The sequence below is a fragment of the Amphiprion ocellaris genome, chromosome 10 (genome assembly GCF_022539595.1).
Source record: "Amphiprion ocellaris isolate individual 3 ecotype Okinawa chromosome 10, ASM2253959v1, whole genome shotgun sequence".
In the NCBI taxonomy this organism is placed as follows: Eukaryota; Metazoa; Chordata; class Actinopteri; family Pomacentridae; genus Amphiprion; species Amphiprion ocellaris.
The window spans coordinates 17590920-17608601 of record NC_072775.1 but is presented as its reverse complement, the minus strand read 5'-3'; the positions used below and the strand labels follow the sequence as shown (position 1 = coordinate 17608601).

Sequence of the window (17682 nt, the reverse complement as noted above, 5' to 3'; positions counted from 1 at the left end):
TACATTCCCTACTTCTCATTCACATGAGCAGCAGGGGCACACACACTGATTAAAAACAACTGCATTTATCAACGTCTTTTAACTGATCTCCATCAGCTAACAGCATCACAATTTCTTTAGACACTTAAAAAAGTAAGCATCAACCTATGAAATTTCTTAAGTCATTAAATCCACAGTGTCATCATTTCCAGAAAATCCCAGGGCCGGAGACTCCAGGGGGTTTCCGGCTCAAAATTAGCACATGAATTGGTTTGTGTGGTAGTCTTATTAGAAGCTGAAAGAAGGATTTCCACTGACTGCACTGTACTGAGGTTTTCCCTCACACCACACTTACATTTACTAAAACATGTTTCTTGTGTACTGTAAAAAAGATTGTTCTATGGTCTGTGATGTGATGAAAAGTTATGCAACTTAGCCTTTTTTACTACACTGACACCCGTGTATTGTCTGGAGTTATTTCAAGGGTAATGTGGACAATTTGTGGATCAGAATTGCTACGTGATACTAAGTTCATTCATTAAATTCATGCAGTAGTAGCTAAGAGGGTGTATCCAGACTGTTATAATAACAAAGGTAAGCACAACATCAGAGTTTGTTTTCATAGCTGTGACAGTGAAGAAAAAAAAGAGGGATACAACACCGGCTCCCTTAGCAAAGTCAGGTCTGTGCTTCAGTGTATGTTCGTTTGCAAGATATACTGGTATTCTATGTTTCATATCGACATGCTCGTTTAAAACTTTAGCTCATTGGAAAGAAACTCACTCGTGAATAAATTTAAAACAAACCTAATAAGTCTGACTATTACGTTCTTATTGATTTAGTATGTTGTTGAGGTATTATTTACTCCCAGGAGCTCTGGCTAGTGATATAAAATCAAATTCAGTACATCCAGCCTGTTAAAAGTAACAACATAATGAGGTTTACAACCATCATTTACAGCCGATTCAAATACAAACAGGGAGGCTTAAAGGGGAGCAGAATATTAGATTAAAAGCAAAGGAGGAAATCAAAGAAAACTACCGATTCTATAAATAGGTGCCCTTCAATTTCAAAGAGTGTGGACTGCTACCTAGTTTACCATGAAGGTCTTCATTCAGGCAACAAGCTTTTAGAGGAGCAGATGGTGTCCTGTCTGGTATTAGAGGTCACAGCTTAAAAATCTGAAAGACGGGACTTGAACAAAACGCTGGAGCACCATTGTCTCCTCCCACTTCCACAAGTGATGAGCTTGAATAAAATTTAAAATCTAATTAAACGCTGCTCTGCAACGAAGATCTGCTTTTTGATCAGTGCACCCACAATGATCAACCTGAGCAGTGACAAGAGCAAATAGGAAGCAAAATGGCAGTGATTTTTAAAAGAACTAAAGAGTAAAGTATTGTTAGGGGGAAAAAAAGAGCAAAACAATCTGACGGGAGCTGTTACGAGCACAAACAGCTGGGCCAGAGTGTCAAACAAATTACTCCCCCACCAAAACCAAACTCAGGGATAGCAGGAACTGAAATCACAGAGTAAGATTTACCACAAAAACATCACTTCCATGATCACTATTTGACCAAAAAAAAAAACGAGTCAGATGTTTGGCTTGGCTGTCCTTACCTCACAGAAGGAAGACCTTGCTCGTTGCCTCTCTTCATCTTCACAAGCAGGAACCCAACGTGATGCCATCATTTAACTTTACTGAAAATCCTGCTTTCTGTTAACTTCCACATCGAAAAGGTAGCTCCAGCAGGGTTCCAGAAAATACGTTCCACTCAGATTGAAACCTCCATTCTTGCTGGATTTCCATCTATTGGAGAGAAATGGCATGGGATAAGTTAGTAGTGTGCTCTGTGTAGCTGATTTAAATGCAGACTCGTGACTTAACAGCACAGCTATAGCATCTCACACTATTAAACAGTCTGTAAAAAAAAGCATGAATCCACACCTCGGTTGTTTAGAAGAGTAGATTCGTGCTTAATTCATGACAATTAACAATATTTAACGCTTTTTAAAACCAAATCTACTGTCTGCTTGACGTTTCTGTTCTGTTTTAACACAGCTTCACACTCAGGCTCTTTGAAACAGACAGTATTCGACACTGCATGGTGAAATGTAAGCAGAAGTAGTCTAACAAAGTTGCGAACTGTATATTAAAAAGCGGTCCGATGGCTTAAATACACACTTTATAGTGTATCGTCTTAAGTTCTGATAATATCTTGAAAACAGTATGTGACAAACCACATCACCACCGCATTATTTACCCAGCTACAGCTTCGCCTTGTTGTCATGAGGCTGAAGCGCAACAACGTGGAGTCAACACTGCATAATCAATGACCAGCAACAAGTGGACCACGGACGGAGGCAGGGCGAAATAAACGTCCGTCACATTTGAAATTAAGTTGCCAAAAGCTACCAAAACTGCGCTTAAACAGTACAAGTCCATATAATCTATGTATTTCTATGGTAAACCGACTGTTTTGTGTTTTAAAGAAGGTGAATTTTGGATCACTTGTTTCAGGTCGATGGTCAACGGAGGCACGTACAGAGCGTGTCGAGCTGTTGTTCTCAAGCGTCCAACAAAAGGACCTTTGCCTTTTGTTACTTTTCACAAAACACCATCACAAAGAAGTCTAAAAGTAAATACGAGACGCCGTGGCCTTCTTTTATGTAATGTATTTTCTGAACGGCATCTGTAAACCTTGTAAAGTTGGCTAAAGCAACAACCAAACCAACTGCGGCAACAGGCTGCTAAGCGGGTTAGCATCCATGCTAACGGCTGGAGTTTAAACAAAGTTACCTGTGTAGTTGATAAGTTAAAGGCGGCCAGCAGCGGCGAATGTTGTCCACAAAAGCGGCTAGGCAAAGTAATAAAATAGCGAGGGAGCTCCAGTGTGGGCAGGCGTTGTCATAATGTAATACCGTTTGAGTACAAACGACTTCCCGGTGATTAATCCAAGCCCACTGAGTGGAGGCGCATGGTGCAGTTCTGAGACTGGAATTCTTTTTTCGCTTCCAGCGTACCCGATTCCCTGGGAGTCCACCTTCGGTCAACAGGACACTCTCAGCCAATCAGAGGCCGCGTTGTATTTGAGCGGGCCAATCAGAGGCGAGTTTACAAAAGTCTCCGCCGCGCTTGTAAAAGGTGGTGTTTTTTTTGACCGATCCAATGGAGTTCAGCGAGGCGAGAGCGAACAGGACAGTTTTACCCAGGAGGACGAAGCAGACAAAACACGCACAGACACAATATATGCGAAGTCTACATTTCAGTTGTGAGGTTTTAAAAAGCTTACCCGCTTTGCTTATACATGCACAACAAGGGAGAACTCGGAGTCACATGTCCTGGTTCAAAGTGAGGTCGAGCAGGGATGGCATGTGGATGGTAGTGGATGTGGAATGTGAGTTCACACATGCACATACCACACAGCATACAATCTTTGCTCCCATCGTGCAACAAGGATCCCCAAAGCAGATAGTTCAGATTAAATACTCAACACTGGCACTCCTTTATTAAGCATATTCAGGAACAGATTGTGGCTGGGCACTAAAATAAGAGCTCAGATTCTCGGGGCCCTGACAAATGTCCCTTTTATGCCTCCACAACATAAGGGACCACCTGTTCTTGGGATTGGCAGCTTTTGTTGCGGAGGTCAGTTTAGGGAGGAGACTTTCACAAAGCTGTCCTGTCCAGCCAGTTCTGAGGGTCTACTGTGGATATAGGTTTTGGAAAATAAACTGTAAATGGTGGAAAGTAACTGGGTACATTTACTCAAATACTGTGCTTCAGTACAATTTTGATGTACTTGATCTTTACTTGAGAGTTTTCCATTTTATGCCACTCCACTACATTTCAGAGGGAGATATTTTACTTTCTATTCCACTATGCTTGACTGCTTTACTTTTAAGAAGATTTTACTCAATAGATAAGTATTTAAAATAGTGGATTCTAATGTTTTGGCTTCTGATGTCTCACCAAAAGCAGCGTGTAGTCACAATCACATTTCAGATGTCTATGAGTTGTTCGCGGCTCCATCCAACAGTGAGATATTCTTCTAAACCTCTTCTTTGGTTTAATTTCAAAAAATGTGAAAATGAGTCCAATATCTCATCAAAAATCAAATATTACAGTTTTCTGCCACACCAAAAGTCCAGAAACTGAAAATGAATGAGTATCACAACGTTTTTCCTTCAGATATATCTGCTGCTGCTGTAGAACTGGTTATAAAGTAGTTTAAAGAAGCTCCACCTACAGCAGCTACAACAGTAACGTTGCTGACACAGTGATGCTTCACTAATAATAATCCAGTAATGTCATTTATAATAATATATTAGATGATCCAAACAGTCTTTTACTTAATTGCATTTTGCTATTAATACTTATGTACTTTTATTTAAGTAGGATGTTTAATGCAGAATGTTTACGTGTAATGGAGTATATTTAAATCTCTGTATTGGTACTTATGTGGGTCTAATTTATGAACAATTTCCTGAATGTAATGTATTATTTAAAATATTGCCACACAATTAAATGAGCTCCACCTAAAAATAACATATTATGAATAATAATAATCTAACCTTCACAGAGGAAAATTTTCTGCATACTATGTGTCTATTTTTGATACTTCTGTACTTTTACTCAAGTATGGGTTCATATGTGGAACTTTGGATTTTTAACATTGTGGCATTGTTACTTTTTCTCAAGGAGAAGATCAGAATACTTCTTCCACAAGTACTTCCTCATCAAGACGTTATTGTTGAAGCTCAGTTCTGTTAAAAGGTCAGAGTCAATTCACTATAATCCCCTAAAGACCCTTAGAGCCAAGAGAAAAAGAGTTTTGTCGTTATGGCAGTTCCCAGTTTAAAAACTGGGAGTCATGTGTCAGGTGTATACAAAGAGCACAGTAGCTCCGTACAATGGCCTACCTTTTGTGGCTTTTATGAGTTCATTTGCAGTTAACCGTTTTTTTTTTTTCCGTTTTTTTTTTTTTAAACCCAAAGAACAGGATCGTTACGTTTCAGGTGGCAGTTTTGGTCGTAACAGAAAGTTTAGTTTTGGTAATTGAGGAACAGCGGTGGAAGAAGTATTCAGATACTTTACTTGAGTTAAAGTTTGAACGCCAGACTATTAAATCACCAGCAAAATGCACCTAAAGTATCAGTACTAAATGTACAGAAAAAAATGTTCCCTGCATTGTTTTACTGTTTTTCATGATGTTGGATTAATATTCTATCTGCACTTACTGCTTTTTACTGTATGGAGTTAATTTTAACGACTGTATAAACTGTTTAACCTATGGCTGTGCATCATATTGCATAAGATCATCATGTTTGTATCACTACTGTCCTATGAGAACCACATATCACCAAAAAATGTCAAGCTTTTCATAAGCTTAGAAAGTCTTTGTGATGATTTTTAGCTAATCCAAGAGAGCTTTTACTTTATTTAGCTTAAGTACAGGTATTTTCTTAATGCATATAACAAAACTTAATCCTTCACTTTATCACAAATGTTCAAAACCTTCCCATTTGGGGATAAGCAGTTTTTGCTGGACAGGAAAGGTATGAAAAATGAAAACTAACTAATAAGTCGAGCTGTCAATCAAATGTAGTGGAAAGAAATTACAAATTCACTCGTGAGATAAAGTGGAGCAGAAGTATGATCGTGTATAAAATGGAAATAAAAGCAAAGTGTAAGTTCCTCAAATTCTTACTTAAGCATTTGTACTACTTCCACCACTGTTGTGGAGTCTATAAAGAAGCCAGTTTTGTTTAAAATTAGGATCATCAACCGAAAACCCCCGCAGCTTAACACTATAACACATGTGAACATGTTATAAAAAGGACTCCGAGCCCTCCTTCACAAAACTACATAACTCTTCCAGAACACAGAAATGTTAAAAACTCTTTATTGTATGTTAAACTATAAAATAAAAAGAGAAAAATGACAAACATACCCTACATCAATCACAGTAAGAAAACGTTTACCCCTGAGGATTAAAAGTAACAACAGAACTGCCTACTAAAACAAAAAAAGTCAATATACAGGTGAAGGAAATGTAAAATTATTAACTTCAAAATGAAAACAACTCCCTTTCATTTCATCACTCACACTGACCTGAAAAACGTTCATACATGTCGTGATTATCAAGTCTTTTACATTGCATAAAAGAAACAGTACAGCTGAGATGGCATTTGTGTTACTCACACTCACAGTTACACATATTTCACATGAATCAGTTTTGTAAACACAGAGGATGAAGGTGTAACTTTAAACACAGTAAAATATCTACTTCCTCGGCAACAATTGGCAGTTAAATGTCAGTGTGTGCTGTTAAAATAGACACATGTTTGAAAGAAGGAATGCTATAACAAAACAGGTATGCTTGAGATCAGATGTCATGATAGCAGCTGTGAGAGAACGGTAACTGAAGGGAAATGTCTGGGCTTGCTGTGAGATGACATCTGCGTGACAGTAGCTTCTCCCGGCTTCTCTTTAAATCTTATATTTCAGCTTCCCACTTTCGCTGATCACACAAATGTGCTAAAATGAAAAGGAAAAAAAAAAGCACAGTCAAAATGCACAATATAAACAGGTTCCACAACATTCAAAACAAAATGCCTGTATTTCATTCACAGTTAAGGCGCTCATTATGAGCTCATTGTTGTCTGAAATAAAAAAGGCATTGACTTACATTTAGGTCTCTAAAATACTCATTGTAGTCTAAGGCATATCCTACCACAAAACGATTGGGTATCTCAAAGCCGACATCTGAAAGAATGAAGTGACAAAGAGGAATGTTGGTGTCAAATGTTTCCTTAACACACTGATTCACAGACTAACAAGCTGCAACAATTGCTTTAACTGCTAATTAAGCACTGACTCATGAGCTCAGAAAAGGGTTTGGTCAGATACATACAGTCAGGAACACAAGCTGAGCTATGTGGCACTCTCTTCACCAGCAATCTGGGGAAAACAAAAACAGATATTATTGTACAACAACTAACTGCCGTCCAGGAGGTCAAGAGGCAGTATTAAATTTAAAACCGTGTCTAGACTGCAAGGTGGAAATGAAGTGATTCACAAAGCAGAACAAGTGGGCTGGTTTTGTTTTGATGTCTTTACCCTGCTACTTTTATCATTTTGGGCCCGAAGGCTTCAACGTGCTTCAGGAGAGTCTTCATTGTCTTTCCGGTGCCAACAATAGCCTGTGAGGGGGAAGATGGAAAAACTGGACTGAGAAAGCAGGAGAACGTCGATGTGGAAATGCACACAAAAACGGATCCTACCCTGAGCACAAGTGAAAAGAGAGAAGTTCACTCACTGTCACACACTGTGCCCACATTACGTAACAGTTTATAAGCGTTTCTCTAGCACCGACTTCACTTCCACAGAAAAAGGAGATTTTTTTAAAAATGTCATGTTTTACACAAAAAACTGCATCTGATCTCTTGCATCAGGATGGAGGTAAAAATAGAAGTAGAGCAAACAAACAAGTGTACTGTAGGTCAATCTGTACTACATGTAGAACAGATTATCTTTACACTGACACTAAACATTGTTCAGTTATGACTGAACACAAGCAGGAGTGTAAAACAGGTAGAAAGTGCAGCAGACTGTCCTGCAACTCAAGCAAAAATGCTGTTTCTTGATTTAAATATTATGACTAAAATTAAAACAATTGTAGCTTTAACCTTTTCTATTTTGCTTTAATTGTTTTTTTATGCTGTTCTGATGTATTTCTTTGCCCTGTGTAATGCAATTTATCTTTTATGCTTGAAAGGTAGTACACAATAAACTTAAGTATATGGTAACATTTAAGAAACAGATCTCAACTATTATAGTGCAAATCTGTTCTACCCTATGTCTTTGAAATAGTGTGACTTGCAGGTTAAATATCTATGTAATATTATGCAACTTTAAATGCTATATAAATTTAAAGTTGCATAATCAGATTTTTTGGGGGCCAAAAACTACAACATTGACATATTTGCGCTTTGAAACTGATTTTACTTATATGTTTATAAAAAGCTGCCAAGATACAAATCAGCCCACATGGAGTCACTTAAGCATTATTTTAGAGTCAAGTTTAATGTTCACGCTTGTTTTAGCTCTGTTTTGGTTTCTTGAAGTATTTTCAATTACAACATTATTATTGTTAGCGTGAACACATTTTTTAAAAAAGTTTATTAAAAATAAACATGAAGTTGTTCCAACTACTATTTGTATGTTATTTAAAATTAATATTTAATTATTAGGTATTTAATTACCAAAATTCAGAACAAAAGTTTTTAAAAGCTTTAAAATGAGGTTTGTCCAGGTAGACTTTTTTTTCCAGCAGATTTAGGCTTTTTAATGTTTCTCTTCACATAGTTACTTTTATGACATCAATTGACTCAACAACAAAATTTCATCTGATTAATTTTTTAAAAATTGAGCTATAGTTGTGTATTTGAACACATTATATTTAATTATTGATAGTCAAAACAACAAATAAGAGTTTAAACTACACACAAAATGAATTTGATGCAATCACCAATATTATTACGTCAACCCAGCCCATCAAAATAATATTTGAAACCTAAAAGCTTTATAGAGATCAATTAAACAGGATTTTTTATCTTGCAACCATGCCTTTAAGTCATGTGAATTACTTTTTACAGTGTACAACAGCTGCAGCTATAGTTCCTAACTTTATAATAAGAGTTCGTACACATCAATGTCGTAGCTTTGTGCTGCATGCTATTTTCTATGGCTTCCAAGTTTTTAGTCTTTTTTTTTTTTGTTGTTGGTGTTGTTGGTTTTTTTTTTGCATAAATGGGAGGTGAACATTAGAGGTTGACTGGAAATAGCCACCTACTGCATTAAAAAAGCACAGCACAGTGACAGTGAACCACAATAAAGGACGATCACTTTCAACTTACACCTCATAACTTCATCTACTGTAAATATAAATATATTAGTTTCTCTTTAAAGCATCAGTATTTAAAAGATAATTGAAAGCTTCAAAGACAAAAACACTCCTACAAGGATTGGTTTTAAAGTAGAACAATAAAGACATTTTTCACTTATTGCAGTGGCAGCTAAGTCAATAGATGACTGAGGGCATCTTTACCGGTAATTGGTCACTGACTAATGACTCCTGTTTCAAAATACTTAATCATGTAGCCTGTTTACAGTAAGTAACAATGAATAGATTGAGTGACCACAATGATTTCTTGAATGTACATGCCCTCTTTTCCAGTGCACCTACTCCCAGTGTACAGTAAGACTGAGTTACTGTGCTAACAAGGGAAAGTTTGAGGTCATGTTTAACAAACAAACAGCACTCTAGTTTCTCAAATATAGGTCAGACAATTAAAAAGTTTCCTCATGTTGAACTCAGGTCTCGTAGAGGGAGAAAAACTTTAAGTGTCTCCTCTTGACCTGGATAGCTGACCACAACAACAAATACAATACAAGGAATGTTTGGTGAAGAAGCAAAAAAAAACATGATTGACTCACCTCCACAATCAGTACATTCTTATGAGAGCATGTTGGGGAGAGAAGCAAACAGTTAGAAACAGATAACATACTGCTGGATCCTTTGATCAGCCACAAACATTCCAAGATAAAGCAGGGACAAACGTTTTTAAAATAAAAGCCATGTGGGTGATAACAGCAACAAATCAAACAACAAAAAAAGTGAATACGCATGATCTTGTGATTTGTTTTGTATCATGCAGCAACAGAGAGGCGAGTTAAAAACACATTTAAAAGGAAACTATCATGCATGAGTTTCTTATTCTGGAGATGACTAAAAGCTGCATCAGCTGAGCCACACCTAACCACATTTCTGAAGTCAAAAACTAAATCAGTGAGGCTTTAATCACAGTCGATGATATCACTGATTACCCAGAATGACTGAATGCAGCAGAAACACGTCGGCCTCATCCACATTGGAAATCTATGTTCCTGCAGCTCTGGATTGGATGTCACACTGAAATAGCTGAAATTCTACAAATATCTGCCTAATCAACTGAAGACAACAGGGGACTATTTGTAGTAAGAGCTCCTATCTACGCTTCACTTCAACTTAACTAGGCCAGGATAAAAACTGAAACTCTTTAACTGCCCGTTTACTCCACTTTTCAAACAAAGGATTCATCCAAGCACGCAGTCATGCTTTGTTTAGGCCTCATTATTCATACGGATTTATTTAGAGTGCAGTAAACCCAGGAGAAATATAAAGGAATGAGCCACACAGAAGCAGAGGGGGGAAGCGACTGTCTGCAAACGGCACCGTAGGGAGCCCAAGGCATAAGTGAACTATATGTAATGCGTTCATTGTCACACGGTTAACTTTTTCCAGCGAAGCATCACCTCATTCAGTTGCAAACGGACGACTACATTTAGCTGTACATCACAGGGAGCTCAGGGATTTCACAAGCACACTTGAAATACTGAGGAAAGCAGCCAGCAGTGACTCAAGCTTACTACCTCATATCCTATTCATGTTTCAGGCATCTCTGCCACGCCTGACTACAGGGCGTACTGGTGTGTGCGTGTTCGGCTAAGACATGTGTGTGACTCTGAATGTTCAGATCAGCTGATTTATATTGCCTAAAAATGCCGTAGCTGACTTATGACTCCTGTAGTAACAGTTAGGTGATGCATCTCTTTGCACACACATGCAAACAGATGTGTGTGTGGGGGGGAAAAGTGGCAAACAACTGACGTGCAAACACTCACTTTAGCTTAAGTTCTAAATGTCTACATCAGCCACATTAGTTGGATAACAAGTGTGTTGTTAATTCAGGAGGGTGCTGTTGTTTTAAATGCACGTGTGTAATGAAATAAAACTAAATAAAACACCAGTAAGTTGTTATGTATTCACCTGATAGCAACTATCTGAGGTGACCGCATTCATTTTCATATTTGTTATAACAGTTTCCCTTCACCTGCAGAAAAGCAGTTGGATGAAACCAACACAAATGTCCTATTTCAGATTCAAGTCAAGTCATTAGTAATCCCAGTTTGGGATCTTTCTGCATGGAGTTTGCATGTTCTTCCTGTGCATATGTGGGTTTTCTCCTGGTACTCCGGCTTCCTCCCACAGTTCAAAAACATGCTGAGGTTAATTAGTGATTCTAAATTGTTCGTAGGTGTGAATGTGATTGTTTTCTCTATGTGTAGCCCTGTGATAGACTAAGTCGGCTGGGATAGACTCCAGACCCAAATGAGGATTAAGCGGTGTATAGATAATGGATGGATGGATAGATAATGGATGGATGATTAATGGCATTACAACTCTGTCATACTGCACAGAGAATATTTGTAAGTTCTCTCTACTTCTAGCCATGGTTATATCTTTTCCATAGAAGTGGACGGGACTTTTATCGTGAGTGCACAGTGAGTGAAAATGCGACAGAAGCAAAAAAAACCCCAGAAACTGTTTGGACTGTTAACAAAACCTACTTCCAACTTTCATCACATGTACATATCTATAAGTTGTGAAAAATTTACTGGATAAATGTTTTTTTATTCTTCGCTTGAATACTTGCTAAAAACTGCAATATTTCACAAGAAAACTTTGATAAAAGCTTTCAAAACGGATACTTTGCCAAACAAAATCCTGTCTTTTCATATTTTAAATCTTAGAAATCATCTTGCAGTGCCTCTATTTAATATTTTGACCAGCCTTAATGGTCTGTACTGTTTCACTGAGATCCTTCAAGGGATGATACACACTATTAACAGCCAACACAAAAACTGCAGCTCAGTGAGGTACCGACTCTGATTACGTGGTAACAAGGCAAGCAGTTGAAGGGTGAATCATGTTAGTAATCTATACCCACTCAGTGTGTCCTCTCATTGATACAGACTCTATATTATTCTTCCACTGAGATAAAGGGGGAATACGCCTTTAAACAATTACATTACAACAGGTGGTATCTGATCACTGCTGGGTTTGTCAGAAACTGCCATCTTTGATCTCCTTTACAGAAGCACTGAGCCATTTCTGCAGCTTGGAGAGGGAGACAGCAGATTAGAGGGAAGGCTGCCCTCTTGAGGCTGCCATCCATCAATATTTGCCATCTTCATGCTACTTGGGTGGGTTTTGTATTACTGTAATGGAGCTCGTGATATTGTTCCATTTGACTAAGATACTCATCTCTGTTAACGGTGCTGTTTTTAAGATAACAGCGATAAGAAGAATACCTTTCCAGCTAAAAAAGACAGGTCTTCTGCTCCAAGTATGTGAAGATCCTCTGTCGACTGGTCATTCTGGAAAAAATAAATGTGTTTTTGCGACATTGTTGTCAGAATACGAGCAAAAAAGAATCATAGTTTAAAGAGAGACCACATTATTTTCCCTACAATCAATATTTTATCCAAAAAAAGCTGTATTTCATAGATATAATTTCTAGAATTGAAACAAATTACACACTTATATATCATCATGTTACTAATTTCAACCTCTTTGTTGTATTTCTTCTTTGCCTGAGCTTCAGTGAAAACATGGAAACAGCATTCAAGGATTCATGGAACACATTCAAGGAAAAGTTACACAAAGATACCACTGTCAGAATGTGCTATATCACAAAACACACACGTCTTCTGATGAAGATGAGTCATGAGACTCACATCCATCATGACCCATAATCTGAAGCATGAAAAGTACATCTTTGAACTATGCTACTGTCTGAGTGTTTTCAATGCTGCAGCATGCAGGTGCTCACCAGGTAACTCTTGAGACGGATGAAGTGGACCCTCATGGGGATTGTGCGGTTGGAGTTGCGGCTCAGAGCCTTGATTCTGTCCACTAGGTCGGCGCAGAACTGGTAGCCTCCCTTCAGCACACACAGCACCACGATGTCATGGTCTCCCAGCTCATCCATGATGTTACGAGCAAGACGCTCTGTCCTGTAAGCAACATGAAAAATTGAAATTTTAACCACTAACCAGTCTTTGTCTTACAGCTGTAGGTGCTTGTAGGCCAAAATACCCTTCAAGTATCTATTCAGGGCAATATGTGAGGGTGAAATCTGTCATGTCGCCACTCCTGTTTGTTGTTTGCTTGGAAAAGCAGAATGTCTCATGAACACAAACAATTCCAGAAAAAAATGCTGGAATGTGAAGTCAAGACCTAAAGAACAAGGGAACTATTTGGGTTGTTGTGGGAATTTTCCATAGAATAATATTATTATATACGCATTGTTTCATGTTATTATATTAAATACTCATACAGATCTAATGAAGGATTCTGAGAAGTCAAATAACTGATCTGTCCTTTGACAGAACCAGAACTTGCAGCTATTCCTGCACTCGAATTATCATTTTAATCGAATCTGCAGATTTTAATGGGAAGATTTAATGCTGTTCTTGGTCACACATGATAGCAAACTGAATACAAATTGTTTGTTGGACAAACGAGACATTTGGGCTCAGTTTCTCAAACACAGATTCGGCCTATTTAGACTGAAAACCCTTTTAAATGCATATCTTCATTGAATTAGAGCGTAATCCATGTCTGGCAATTTGAAAGCTGCATTACTTTTGACACTCAACAGACAAAACAATTCAAAAGCTGCAGTCCTAATTCTGAACATTATTAACTTTAAATTTATGACGCATGCTTTATTTTTGTAAAATGTTCTGTCTTATTTAATGATATTTGCTATAGGGTATTTTTTTCATCAGACACTGATATGATTATATGTTTTTTTCCAGAATGATTTGAAACTACAGCAACAAAAATGTTAAATGTTAAAATAATAATAATAAGAATGCAATAATTAATTAAGTGACTTTGTGTGGTGGTGCTGCCTTCATTTATGAATTCAGAAGCCATAAAAACCACCAGGATCCTATCACACCAACATGTTATCCCTTAAATCTCCCCAGGATCTGTCAGATCTGTCCAAAGCCATGCAGGGCTTTTATGCAACCTCTGATCAACCGCAGGAGAAATAACTGGAAATATCGCGTGTTATTCTGCAGGAGATGTTGTTTTCGGCTGGTTTTCGTCCTGTACCTGTCCATAATCACGCCATGCGGAATGATGACACAGTCTAAGTCTCCGGAGTAGTGAGCTGGGTAGCTGAAGAGGTCTAAACTGTAGCCTGGCCAGTCATCGCTAATCTGGGAGGAGAGAGATAAACATTTTGTTGCAGTCATATGTTTGTTGATCCCCTACAAGCAATAAAACACCAGCTTCACTCTGAGCTGCCCCGCAGACACGTGTGGCTTTTGCAGAAACTACATCTACGAGGCGCGTAAAGTTCCCTGATTGCGCAGAATGTGCGTCCACGAAGGAGCAAACTTTGACCTGCGCTGCTGCACACTTGTCCCACCGCCTGTCTCTGTCTTCCTTAATTTAATTACCACAATCCCTTCGCCTCTTCTCTCGGAATGGACGGCTACTTCTGCCATGTTGTTCCCCGCCGACACAAAAGAGGCTCTTGTCTTGGTAAAAGTGGCAGATCGAGCTTTCACCGCGATCTGGCTCCGTGTGGAGAGAGGAGGAGCATCAAGAGCAGGAATGTTCAACACTAGTTAGAAACCTCCAAACAGTGTGTACACCCGTGTTCCTGCCACAAGGGGCGCTCCAACATAACATTTACATGTCAGGATTCACACTGCTGCTGCTTTAGGGGCCCCAAGTCTCAGGTTATGGCTGCTGGAGGGCCAGAGGGGAGGAAGGTCAGGACTGCTGGTTGTATTTATTACAGCCAAAGGTGGTTAAAGAAATGGCACAAAGTTAAACTGCAAGAAAATAGACTGAACTTGAAATTTTATAAGTTAAGTAAAAGCATAAAAAACTGTCTTGGCTTAGCAAAATGGGCAAATGTAAAAAAGTAAAAGTGGCCATTGTGCAGAATAGAAAGCGCTGTGTGAGTTCATTTTAACTGCTTTATATGGAATTGAGTTGTTAAATCTGTAATTATGATTTAAACACACAGATCAGCCACAACATCTGACAAGTGAAGTGAATAACATCGATCATGTTTCTATAATGCAGTGTTGTGCTGGGAAACCTCGAGTCCTGACTTTCATGTGGATGTTTGACATGAACCACCCACCTAAACATTGCAGGTCAAACAACCCCCCAACCTGCCACTCTCCATGGCAACAGCAGTCCTTGATGCCAGTTTCCACCCTCAGCAGGACAATGCACCCCGACATGCCATAAAAACTGCTCAAGAGTGACCCGGGGAACATGACAGAGCTAAGATGTTCCACATTCCCCAGATCCAAATCTTACTGAGCATCTGTGGGATGTACCAGGATAAACCTGATCTAGGTAGGTCCCACCCTGCAACCCACAGAACCCACAGGATTCACTGCCACCATCCCGGTGCCACAGGACATCCTCAGAGGTCCTGTGTTCATGCCCCACTGGGTCAGAGGAGTTTTAGCAGCATAAAGGAGACCAACACAATATTAGGCAGGTGGTCATAATGTTATGCCTGATCGGTGTAGTTTAGCTGGAAGATCTTAGTTGATATTTTCTTTAAAAGAAATGAAGTCAAGTAGAAAGTACATTCTCTATCTGAAATGTAATCCGTCTGTTCTTTCTGTCTGTAGTCCTGCTCAAATTAAACAGCGGGTGAGTAGCAGCTGAACCTACCAAAAAAAAAAAAAGTATCTTCCAGCAAGGGTGCCAGAAAAATAAAACTGTGAAAAAACAACTGGACACAGAATTTAAATACAGTAAAAAGACATAATTTTCCATACAAATATCATAAAAAAAAAAAAATAAAAAAAAAAAAAAAAAAATATATATATATATATATATATATATATATATATATATATATATATATATATATATATATATATATATATATCTTTGTGAAAATACAGATTTTTGATGTGGAAATTCTGTACAGCTTGTTTTGTTGTTGTTTTGTTTGTCAGTTGTGATTGTACTAGATATAATGGGTGACTTAACAAAATTTGGAAAATCTGTAAAATAACATATTTTTAAATATCCTTAATATACACAGTCTTATTTTTAAATTTACGGCAAAGATCTATTACATGATTATGTTTTATGTTGATTTATCAAGCAAATAACCATTTACAAAAATATGCATTTTGATGTCAACGTTATTTACAGTTTTGGCCTGTTTATTTTACTGTTAACATGTAAAGAATAATCATTTTCTCTCATTTACTAGATATAATTTAGGCAAATGGGTTCTGTAAAGTATCTTGTGACAATCTGAATTGTAATTGGTGTTATATAAATAAAATTGAATTGAATTGAAAATAATCTGTGCTTTAACAAAACAAGTAAAATATGTGAAATCATTTTACCTAATGAATTGTAAAATTAGTCAGTTTAATGATCAGTTAAAACTTTTTTTTAGTGTCAAGGTGAGGTAAATTTAATTTTCATTCTTTCACTGAAATTAAAATAAACTGTCTAAAGAGACAAAGTGTTATTTCAAATAAATTGAATCCACAACAATAAACTGCCATCACTATAGCAATAAGATAAAAGAGATTATTTTGAAATGCTACTTTACTTCAACTGCAGCTCAAATGCAGTTTTTATAGTGTACCACATTTTCACCCAACATTATTTGGAATTCACAATTTTTGAAATTCAGGGAAATTTTAAAACATGCACCAATGCTTTAGGATGAAAACTGGTGACATCATGAATACCTGCAGAGGGGGAAAGTAAGAGAAAGCTCAGCAACAGAAAGGCAGGAAGAAGATTTTGTCACCAACCGGGAACATTAGGACATAAGAAGTGCAATGCAAGAGGAAGTGGGCCAACAAAATTAGTGAAGAGCCAGTTTCTGTGGCAGTTAACTCCAAATTTCCATAAGGCAACACTGAAATTAACACCTTCCACTTTGGTTTTAACACCATCTTTATCATCTAACACTGTGGCTCACAGGAACGTTTTTAAAGCATGTGTTAATGTTGCCATCTAGTGGACAGAGACAGACACTGCTGGTTCTTTTGTACACTTAAATAATTTAGTTTCTAATGTAACTGAAGATTTACATATTTTAGATTCTTACAACCTCTTGAACATTTGTAAAAGCATGATTTTATATAATTATCCAAGTCAAGAGGGGAAAATGGCATGCAGGTTTGTAATGTAAGAAACTGAGGTGCCACACCCAGCCTCTTATTCACAATATAATCTGCATGAATAAGTGAATTTAGGATCAACCACGCAGGGATCCATGTGGTCAGTTTGTCCAGTAGCAGTAGCAGCAGCAGCAGGATCCGGGCTGTTGTGTCACTGCACATTAGAGCAGTCTGCCGGGCTCCATTGAGAAGCGGAGACAACGTGTCTGGGCCACCCACCCGTGCTCTTCCACGGCAGCTGTAATTTAAACAGCGCAACAATGACAGCTGGGGAGGCAGATGTCAACAGCAACATTAGATTTCAATCAGCGCGCACGGTGTCACCACCTCGGAGGAGTGAGGAGGTGTTAAAACTACGCTGCGTGACAAAATCCCCTCACAATTTAGATAAAACACTCACTGTCTGCACAAGTTACTTCACTGGATGTGTTTTTTTTTTTTTCCTTTTTTGTTACACATGATAACGCTGCAGGCCTGGTGCTGGAATAATCAAGCTCATGAGCGTCTACTGTGGCGAAGCTGTACGAGCCAGGAGATGCTTCTGGATGAGGTCTTGTCAGATTGCTTTTGATGCCCTCTCTGCTGGGTGAGAGCAGGCCGGGCCTCCT

At 38.1% G+C, this 17682-nt stretch overlaps 2 protein-coding genes across 3 annotated transcripts in view; both read right to left on the bottom strand.

The window, feature by feature from the left end:
* The window catches only part of arhgap21b (Rho GTPase activating protein 21b), a 34901-nt gene extending 31916 nt beyond the window's left edge, over window positions 1-2985 (bottom strand). For both annotated transcript variants that reach the window (XM_023272722.3, XM_023272724.3), the window contains exons 1-2: window positions 2780-2985; window positions 1600-1789 (exon numbers count right to left, since the gene is read on the bottom strand). In XM_023272722.3, the coding sequence (XP_023128490.2) occupies window positions 1600-1671 (72 nt within the window). In that variant the 5' untranslated portion in view covers window positions 1672-1789; window positions 2780-2985. The remainder of the gene's footprint in view (window positions 1-1599; window positions 1790-2779) is intronic.
* A 2886-nt stretch (window positions 2986-5871) lies between these two features.
* prtfdc1b (phosphoribosyl transferase domain containing 1b) lies at window positions 5872-14505 on the bottom strand. Its single transcript, XM_023272729.3, has 9 exons — window positions 14345-14505; window positions 13995-14101; window positions 12700-12883; window positions 12179-12244; window positions 9482-9499; window positions 7103-7185; window positions 6897-6943; window positions 6672-6748; window positions 5872-6520 (listed from the first exon to the last, which is right to left on the bottom strand). Exons 1-9 carry the CDS (start codon window positions 14390-14392, stop codon window positions 6473-6475), a joined length of 678 nt encoding a protein of 225 aa, XP_023128497.1. The 5' UTR covers window positions 14393-14505; the 3' UTR covers window positions 5872-6472.
* Between the last annotated feature and the right edge of the window lie 3177 nt (window positions 14506-17682).

Excerpts from the sequence above, each read along its gene's own strand:
- prtfdc1b (XM_023272729.3), bottom strand. The coding sequence starts at position 14,392 with ATGGCAGAAGTAGCCGTCCATTCCGAGAGAAGAGGCGAAGGGATTGTG. Across the intron at positions 12,245-12,699 it reads TCCGTCTCAAGAGTTACCTG|AATGACCAGTCGACAGAGGA; the intron begins GTGAGCACCTGC and ends TATTTTTTCCAG. Across the intron at positions 6,749-6,896 it reads CTCAGCTTGTGTTCCTGACT|ATGTCGGCTTTGAGATACCC; the intron begins GTATGTATCTGA and ends TCATTCTTTCAG.